Source organism: Gopherus flavomarginatus, chromosome 7, assembly GCF_025201925.1.
Source record: "Gopherus flavomarginatus isolate rGopFla2 chromosome 7, rGopFla2.mat.asm, whole genome shotgun sequence".
Taxonomy (NCBI): Eukaryota; Metazoa; Chordata; order Testudines; family Testudinidae; genus Gopherus; species Gopherus flavomarginatus.
Window position 1 is genome coordinate 95,167,401 of NC_066623.1, and position 10,010 is coordinate 95,177,410.

The window sequence follows — 10,010 nt, forward strand, 5'->3', positions numbered from 1 at the left end:
GTCTCTAAGGCAGGTTTTACTGTAATTACAAGTCTTTCAGGACCAAGTAACCATGTTCCAGCCTTTACTGGACCAGATTTTTCAAGATGCAAGCCAGCATATGTTTTACACACACGCAGTAGTATGCATGTGCATACTATCAGCTGGGCAAAGGCAAATTGAGTAGTTTGCATGTGCACATTGCTAGCCAGGTGCTTCTCTACCCAGACATGCATAAATACTCGATTTGCATGTGCATGTCCGACAATGTGTGCATAAAGCAGACAGACATGCATCTGTCCACACACAAATATGAACAAGCTTGAATACTGAAAATCGAGCACCATTGTCTGTTGTTGAAACATATCTACCCAGTAAACGTGTATTCTGGCATTTATTCTAAAACAATCTATTGGTTTGGATAGTTCTAACATTAATATTTATAGTAATATGCAACCTTACTCATATTCAAAACATTATTCTACATATTCTTAAGGGGAATCTAGTTAGTGCCATTACACAGAAAAAACATCTGAGCCATGTCTGTTCATTCTTACTACAGTAGCTGAATGAAGCCATATTTATTTTTTCAATCTACATTACAAATTAATGATTTTTTAATTTATTATACTTACAAAGATTAAGAACAGTTCTCTTCCAGTAACTTTAATTGTAATGAAGTTGCAGTACCGGGAGTTATGTAAGATGAAGTTCATTGCTTGGAGAAAAAAGAAACTGTCATAAATAAATATACCCAGCTAAGAATGGTTTTCCACATTTTCTGCAATGATAATATAAAAATCTTTATTCCTTTCTCACTGAGTGCAGTTCCTCTACATCAATCTGAGTAAAGAGCATATGAAAATTATTTGTACATGTTAAATATATTTTTGTTGTCTACCCAAAGTAGCAAAACTGAGAATAATAATATTCAACTCATAACTAATTTGAAATTTATCTTGCTGCTCAAACTGTCATACCACCAAGCTTCATTCTATGGGGGAAAGCTACCAGAGATGCACCTGCAGCTCCAAGTTTACTACTTGTGTAAAGGAGAGAAGTAAAAGAGGTCAAATAATTAGAATTTTTAAATTTTACATTGCAGTTTCACCCATTTTGATTTTACAGTGCCAGACTTGACTACTTGATTTAAAGGATGGCTCTTGGTTGGCGATTACTTTCCCAAAGCCAGTATGCCATAAGGCTTTGTCTACACTATACACCTTTTAGCAACATGGCTGTGCCGTTATAGCCGTGCTGCTAAAAGTCACGCAGTGTCGCCACTGTTTGTTGGCAGGAGCAAGTTCTCATGCCAACAAAAAACTTACACCCCCAACAAGCGGTGGTAACTTTGTCAGCAGTGCCTGCCTGGAACACCGACTTGCTTCATAGAGGTGCATATGTCAGGCTATGCTTTGCAAACAGCAGGATTTCAGTCTACTAAGAATCTACTATACTAGTACTATAAAACCTACCAAGAAGCTTCCAAACAGATTAAAAAATATGTTTTGAGGCAATAATCATACAAGGAATATACAGCAGCATTGCTTGCAACAATGAGAATTTGCACATTAATTAAAAATGACAAAATGGAACTACTTAGAAATGTATATGCCATAACTGAGTGACCCCGTAATCATATTTCTGTAAAACATTTCCCTTCTGCACATTTTATCCTCATTTGTCTATAAATCCAGCATCAAGGACCCAATCCTACTAAACTATGCAGTACTCCTATTCATGGTAGTGAGCACTAAATTGGGTAGGAATTGGTTGAAGGCCCTAAATTACTGTAATATCCTACAAGGAGGGACTAGTCTAATGTGTTTCATTTGAAATGCTCAGAGGATTGTAGGTGGTATCATAGCACCCACTGGCAGCGAAGTCCTGTCCTCCCCAATGCCACCCGCCCATCGGTGGCCCCACTGATCAACTCCTGCCTCTCTCTCCCAGCATCTCCTGTCCACTGCATTCAGTGTCCAGGAGGCTCTGGGAGGAAGGAGGAGAAGCCGCAATGGAGCATACTCAGGGGAGGGGATGGAACTTGGTGGGAAGAGATGGGGTGGGGATGGGGCCTGGGGCAGAGTGGGGGTGGGAAGAGGAAAGACGGGGGTGGGAGCTTGCAGGAAGGTGGTGGGTGGGGGCAGAGTCTGAGGTGTAGTGAGGGGGGGGTTAAGCACCTCCCCCAGGCCTGGAGGAAACTAGTGCCTATGAGTAGTATAACATAGCAATAACAATTAGCAATAAATAAAACACTATAGGATGGTGTTCCTTACTAAACACTGTTGAGTGTATGTCAGATAATTCTCTTTTATTTCGTTGAAAGATAAGCAGTAATCCTTTCTTGACGCATGTCTCCATTCATACTCCCATTAGTTTCGCTTTGTGTACCAGCCAGGTTCTGTGATATCTTTCACATCACAAGATTTTACATGTTGGGAAGTCACTGGGTATGTCTACACTGCAATGTAAGCCTGGGCTCAGACTCAGGCTTGAGCTAAGGTTAACAACTTTCTAATTGCACAAAACCGAACAACCTAACCCCGCCCCTTCCCTGAAGCCCTGCCCCCGTCCCACCCTTTCCCAGAGGCCCTGCTCCCACTCACTATATTCCCCCTTCCTCGGTGGCTCGCTGTCCCCCACCCTCACCCGCTTTCACTGGGCTGGGGCAGGAGGTTGGGGTGCGGGAAGGGGTGAGGGCTCTAACTGGGGAAGTGGGCTCTGGGGTGGGGCTGGAGATGAGGGGTTTGGGGTGCAGGAGGGGGCTCCAGGATGAGGTGTGGGGCTGAGGGATTCATAGTGTGGGATGGGGCTGCTGGTTGAGGCAGAGGGTTGGGGTGCAGGCTCCGGGGTGGGGATGAGCGGTTTGGGGTGCAGAAGGGGGCTCTGGGTTTGGGGAGGCTCAGGGCTCAGGTTGGGGTATGGGCTTATCTCAGGCAGCTCCCAGTCAGTGTTGCAGCACGGCTAAGGCATGCTCCTTGACTGTCCTGGCTCTGCACTGCACCCCAGAAGTGGCCAGCAGGTCCAGCCTCTAGGCAGGGGGGCCAGGAGGCTCCATGCACTGCTCTCGCCTGCAGTCACTGCCCTTCCAAGTTCCCACTGGCTGTGGTTCCCGCATAGAGTCTCCCCCTCCCCTTCTACATAGGAGCCAGACCTGCTGGCCACTTCTGGGGTGCAGCGCGATGCCAGGACAGGTAGGGACTAGACTGTCTTAGCCATGCAGCACCGCCAACCAGCATTTTAATGGTCCAGTCGGTGGTCCTGACCGGAGCCACTAGGGTCTTTTTTTGACCAGGTGTTCTGGTCAAAAACCGAACACCTGGCAAACCTAGCTTTAGCCCATGGGCTGACATTCCTTGTTCTTTCTATCCCAAGAGTAGCCAATTGCCTCCCAGAAAACAGAAGCAATCCTCCTGGTGCAAGTACAGCTGCTCAATGTTTAACCTTTCCATTTTATTTTGACCACTAAGTTGCAAACACAGTGAACCTTCTCATGTGTTTGTAATGGCCCCCAACCACAGTCCTTTGCCAAACATGCTGCTACCTGGTCATGGGAATCACAGCCAGATTTTGGTAAATGTCTGGAGCAAGACAAAACGTTCAACTTCTGTGAGGAGTACCAGATGCATAGCAGAAAATAGTGAAACAGCTGGCAGGGTTGGTCAGATGTACTGGTGACCTTCTGACCCCAGAATTTAGTATTGGACCAGATGGGAGCAAGCAGGTGCCAGATCAGGCTAGCAAGGTGACTCTGGTGCTCATACCAGTCCTCAAGGAGACTTTACCGCAGGAGCAGGTCCAGCATGTCCTGGGTCTGTACTCAAAGGAGCTGTTTGATCTCTCTCTCTCTCTCTCTTTCACCCACACACACACACACACAAACACACACAGAGAACCTGCTGCAGAACCAGCAGCAAAAGCAGAAGTAGGCCTGGAGCCTAGTGTTTGGCTCCATGTTTCTTATTATTAATATACAAATATGGAGGAATTTCTGGTTTTTGAACCAATGCAATTTTTAGTACAAGCCGTGCGTAGCAGCATTTACCCGCTAATGGTGGAATGTATGCCAGCACGTGAGCGTCCCCACCTCCACCCCACCATGTGGAATTCAAAAATGGATCCCAAAAAGCGCAAACACCAGTTAAGCAATCATTTAAATGTAAATGTACACTTGATAGTTGCACATTCTTACACAGATGTGCCACGGTGTTACAAGACTCTTATATTGTCATCCCTTTTAGTATGGTGCTCTGTATAAATTATAAAATGTCCCTTTGCCATTTAGGAACCTCGAGGATTGTTATGCCCTCCCAGAACGTGGAATGCATGAAAGAACAGAGGCGGCTTAGGTAGTAAGCCCCTTGCCCCACTCCACCCCCACACACACACTTCACCCCCCTCCCAAAGCCCAAGAAGGTCAGCAATTTTTAAAAATCTAGCATGTGCATATTTTACTGACCATTATTTGCGCTCTCTTTTAACTCTGATTAACTTAATACTGTTCACAGAGCTCCTGGGAACTGAAGCATTCTCTTACAATATATTAAAACAGTTTTACAAAGTATCTTTTTTTGGCCTTAAGACCTGGCAGTCACTTTTCTCTTTGGATGCCCTGAACCTTCTTTGAAGTACTGAGACAATGTTTGATAACTGCTTTCAGGTCCTTCTACCTCTGTAGGCCTCCATACCTTGGCAGTTTGGCCACACTCCAGCAGGAGTCTGGGATTTCGAACCATCACAGACCAGTTCGAGTGGAAGCATTTCCAGTTAGACTTTCTGGACAGGGCCAACGAGCAGGTGCACTACCAAAGGGAAGAGGACTCGCAGCAAGTGGAAAGGCACAGACAGGCTGCAGAATGGGAGGACAGAACTGCAGCACATGAAGAAAGACAGGCAGCACGGTTTCTATGGCAGGAACATTGGTGGAGGGAGTAAGATAGAGTACAGTGGAAAGACCTATTTGAGAGGCTGTTTGTGGTATTGGCCGCAAGAGCGCAGACTTCTCACGTCCTGAATCCCCTCCATGGTACCAAGTGCTACAGACCAGGAACGCATTGGACAATTCCATGGTTAGGTGGCCCATGCACTCCTTCACACACTAGCTGGACAGGGTAAATGTATCCCTTGCAGGCCTCCCCGGATCATGCAGCAGCACCAAGTGCATGCTAAATATACAAGAAAGGAAAAGAAGAATGAGGTGCCAGCGGACACACAAAAGCAGAGGATTTATTTGTTGACACTGGTCACTGTTTGCACTGTTCAATGTTTGTTTTATGTACTTTCTTTTATTACTCAAGTATCAGAGGGGTAGCTGTATTAGTCTGGATTTGTAAAAGCAGCAAAGAGTGCCGTAGCACCTTATAGACTAACAAACGTATTGGAGCATGAGCTTTCGTGGGTGAATACCCACTTCGTCGGATTTATTACTGGTTTTGTTGTTGGTTTATTATTGGTATTTTGATGTCCTAATGGCAGCTGGCCTGCCTGGCAATGCTTTAATATTGTGTTTTTTGTAAGACAACCATGTTCCTAAATAAAGACTTTTATATTATTAAGAAAGTTCATTATCATCACTGCATCACATCATATAATGTGTATTTCAAATAATAAAGATAAACCATGATATGGCAAACGCAATTTCTCAATGCAGCTATATACATCAATCCACAATGAATATCCACAGTTCTTGCCACACAGTGCACCACCATTTCATGAGTAATCTCTCATCTATAATTAAAAATCATGACTATCAGTCCCCCTGTGACAGAGTGCATAAACCCCACAGTAGAACTGAGGGAGTTAAAGAACAACTCTGGGCCCAAACAGCCCCACCCAGCCGCATCTAAAGAGCATGCCTGGGATGGAGGCAGGCCTTAAAAGGAAGCCAGAGAGTTCACAAGGGGCTCAGAGGGCAGGGAAAAGGAGCTGCCCTGAGAGGTCCTGAAAAGGGATGCTGCAGCATCTCCTCTGGGAAATAAGGAGCCTACCTGCTAGGCCCAGACAGACTAAAGGTGCATTTGATACATTTTCTTTTGCTACAGGCTGCAAAGCTTGGACTATAAGAGGGGTGGGGAGTGGTAGAAAGTGGACCAGCTGCAAAATGCTCAGAGTTCCTGGCCTTTAGTTACTCTCACAGGCCCCTGGACTGGAGCCTTGGGTAATGGGAGGGCCTGGGCTCCTCTGCCAAACCCCCCTGTACGAAGAAGGAACTGACCTTGTAACCAATAGGTGACACTTACCTCAAGCACCAGTCATCACACACACCCATTCATTGCATACAGTGACAGCACCTCATTTATTGTTAGCATTGCTGTACAAACACATTCAAAAACATACTATTCTCCCTAGTTTCTGGTCCACGCAAGTGTATAGTGTGGGAGCACGGAGCATCCCTGATTTCTACTGAATCCTGCTCCAGCTGTGACAGGATCTTTCTGGCTGATTATATGAATTCAGCAATCCATTGCTGCCATAGGTCCATCCAGGGGCAAATGGCTCACCTTTGCCTTCACAAAGACTGTGAGAGCACAGCAGTCCACAATATTTCAGACAGTATTGATGACACTGGAATCTGAACAGTTCTGTAAATAGTGCCGGTGGCATTTCAGTGTGACAAATGCACATTCTACACCTACTGAGAGTGTTGTGACACTTAGCAGCCTTATATTCATAACCTATACACTACTGTAATAATTTTTGAACAAAATATGCCTTGTGAAATATCACCACTGATCATTAATATACTTGTGTGATGTATGTATGCAGTGGGTATTAAGCATTACGATATATCCTAGAATTATGACTAAAGTGTTTTTAAACCAGGGATGTAAGGAGCAGTTGTTTAAAAGGTCTGCACTAGACAAAGGAATGTATTTTCCCCATCTCAGAGGTACTTCCAAAGTACTTTGAAAGACAATGAGAGTGTATTTACATATTGTGGAAACAAACCCATCAAGCTATCAAGGAGCAAAGGCAAACCACACACGAATAAGTTAGGGAGAAGACAGCATGGCATCTACACCCAACAGAACAGAGAAGCTTGGTCTGGTTTTGCTTTTCAAATAATTCATTGCAAAGGTTTTAATGGTCTATAAAGATTTGGGGATGGCCAAACTTCAAGTGATAAGCAGTTAAATTAACTGATTATATAAAATATTACTGTATTACAAGCTTGTATATGAGGTCTTTTCTGAAAGCTACCGACACACTGGTGATTAATATCTTATAATATATACTTTATAGTATATAAAGTATATATTAACATTATATATGGGTACTTAATGAAATATGGGTACTTAATGATATTCTTTTTTAAAATACAGGTTCCCTCCCAGACAGGAGGGAAGGCAACTATTTACCTGTCTCCTATGTAAAATTAAGCCTGGTGGAACCAAAAATATGGAAGCCTCATGCAAAGGGGTTGGAAGCCTACAGGAAGGTAAGAACAGCATGATGTCATCCTGCCTCTTGAAATGAAATAATTGAACTTTGGACGATATAAGCAAAGACAGAAGCCAACTTTGGTATCCATCACTAGACAGACCCATGGGAACAGAGATTTTGCAAGTTGAGATGAGTTCTTCAACCAATTGAAGCCTCTGGAAACTGAAAATAGGTAAGAAATCATCTTGAACAAAGCCTGTATCTTCCTATGTAAATTTTTAGACTTTTAGATACATATTGTCATTTGTATTTGCTTGTAATGCCTTCTAACTTTATTCCTTTCACTTGTCACCACTTAACCTAATTGTTTTTGTTAATAAACTTGTTTTACTATTACTATAAACCAACTCAGTGCTGTGTTTAAATGAAAGTGTGTATTTACCCCATTTAATAAGCTTTGATTTCTTTCTGGGTCTTTAGAGGAACAAACAAACCTTATTATTTCTCTGAACAGTCCACAAGAGGGCTGGACAAAACACACAATTTTGGAAAAATTAAGGACAGAGTATTTTGGGGTCACCTTGCTTGTTGTAATCAAGGCTGGTGGAAGCCAGAGCAGGACTGTAGACAGGCTGCTGGTGTGAGAGCTGCTGAATCAGAGCTATCTAAGCACACAGACACCAAGAGCGTGACTACATGCTTGAAGGCTGGCTTGGAGCATCGTAGGCTGTGAGCTACAACAGCAAGACATTGTGAGTCACTCAGGGTTATAGGGCAGTTGGTGACACAACCCCTCACTGGTCTGGACTGCACCCAGAACTGTCATCGTATGTATAAAGAAACCTTCTTTTGCCAGGCCCTCCGAGATCAGGATACAGGTTCATAAACAAAGGCAAAAGGGGTTCTGTGGGGTCCCTAGACTAACAGTGGGGACAGTAAGTCTATTTATGGCAACATGATTTGGTGGCAATAATGTCTCAGAATGATTATGAAAATTGACTTCTGACCGGCAGAAAACCCTACCATCATGAACTTTTTCAGTACTCCCTATGCTGGCATCAATAAATCAGCCTCTGAAGTCCACAACAGTCTGCATAACAATGGAGTGGTACCCTTGGTGGTTTATGTACTCATATGCTCCTTAAGGGGGGAAACTGCAGCCACATGAGTCCCACCAATGGCCCCACTATAGTTCTCTCAAACCTTGTTCTCTCAAAACCAGCAGATACTTCAGGAATACTGTTTATGCCCACTACCTTTGGGTAAATCACACACCTGATTGCCTCAGAAATGTCTGCTACCACTTTACCCACAGTTGGCTTTCGGACACCAAACTGGTTAGCAATAGATCTGGAGCAGTCTGGAATAGCAAGCTTTCAGATGGTTAGAGCAACCCACTTCTCGATTGGCAAGGCCACCCTCATGCATGTATTGTAATGCTGGAGGTTAGGGCAAGCTGCTCAAAAGGTTTAGAAATGTAGGTTTCTCCACTGGAAAGTTCTGGACCCACTACTAGTCATCCCAGGTCTGCATGACAATGTGATCCCACCCATCTGTACCTGTGGCCCTGCTTCAGAAGTGCCAATCTACAGAGGGTGCATCAGCAGCTATACAACAGTGCAAAGTGCAAGATCATGCACTTAGAGACTAACAAGAATTTTTGCTATAAATTGGGGATGTATCAGTTGCAAGTGACACAGGAGGAGAAAGACCTGGGTATATTGCTTGATCACAGGATGACCATAATCCACGAATGTGATGCAGCCGTGAGAAAGGCTAATGCAATCCTTGAATGCAATCCCAGGCAGGATATTTCCACTAGAAATAGGGAAGTGTTATGACCATTATACAAGCACTGGAATACTGTATGCAAGTCTGGTCTCCCATGTTTAGGAAAGATGAATTCAAACTGGACCAGGTGTTGAGAAGGGCTACTAGGCAGTGGTACAAGTAGATTTTAACTCTTACTGGTACAGCAATTTATGGGAGGGACACAAAGGGGGGGCACCAGCTAAAGAGGGAGAAAGTGACCTCACCACATGACTTCTCCCCGCTCCGCCCCCAGCCCAGGGCCCCATGGGGTTGGCGTGCGAGGTGCAGGCAGGGAGCTTAGGGGAGTTGGGGTGCACGGGGGTGAAGGGTGCATCAGGGGACTCAGGGCAGGGGGTTGGGGTGCAGGAGGGGTGCGGGGTGCAGGCAGAGGGCTTAGGGGAGTTGGGGTGCACGGGGGTGAAGGGTGCATCAGGGGACTCGGGGCAGGGGGTTGGGGTGCAGGAGGGGTGTGGGGTGCAGGCAGAGGGCTTGGGCAGGGGGTTGGGGTGCAGGAGGGGTGCAGGGTGCAGGCAGGGGGCTCAGGGCAGGGGGGTGGGGTGCAGGAGGGGTGCAGGCAGGGGGCTCAGGGCAGGGAGATCGGGGGCGGGGTGCAGGAGGGTTCGGGCTCTGGCCTGGCACCGCTTACCTGCAGCAGCACACTCCCTGCCTGCCTGCCTGCCCTGGCCCCATGTCACGCTGCTCGCCACATCCATGTGTGGCTCCTGGGGAAGGTGGGGCACAGGGTTCCATGTATGCCCTTGCCACGCCTCCAGGTACCTCCCCCAAAGCTCCCATTGGCCACAGTTCCCTGTTCCCGGACAATGGGAGCTGCACGG

The 10,010-nt window shown here is 45.7% G+C and overlaps 1 protein-coding gene across 1 annotated transcript in view; it reads left to right on the plus strand.

Moving 5' to 3' along the window:
- The window catches only part of NEGR1 (neuronal growth regulator 1), a 740,339-nt gene extending 732,373 nt beyond the window's left edge, over positions 1–7,966 (plus strand). The window contains exon 7 of the mRNA XM_050961067.1: positions 7,302–7,966. Within this exon, the coding sequence (XP_050817024.1) occupies positions 7,302–7,432 (131 nt within the window). The 3' untranslated portion in view covers positions 7,433–7,966. The remainder of the gene's footprint in view (positions 1–7,301) is intronic.
- The last annotated feature ends 2,044 nt before the right edge of the window (positions 7,967–10,010 follow it).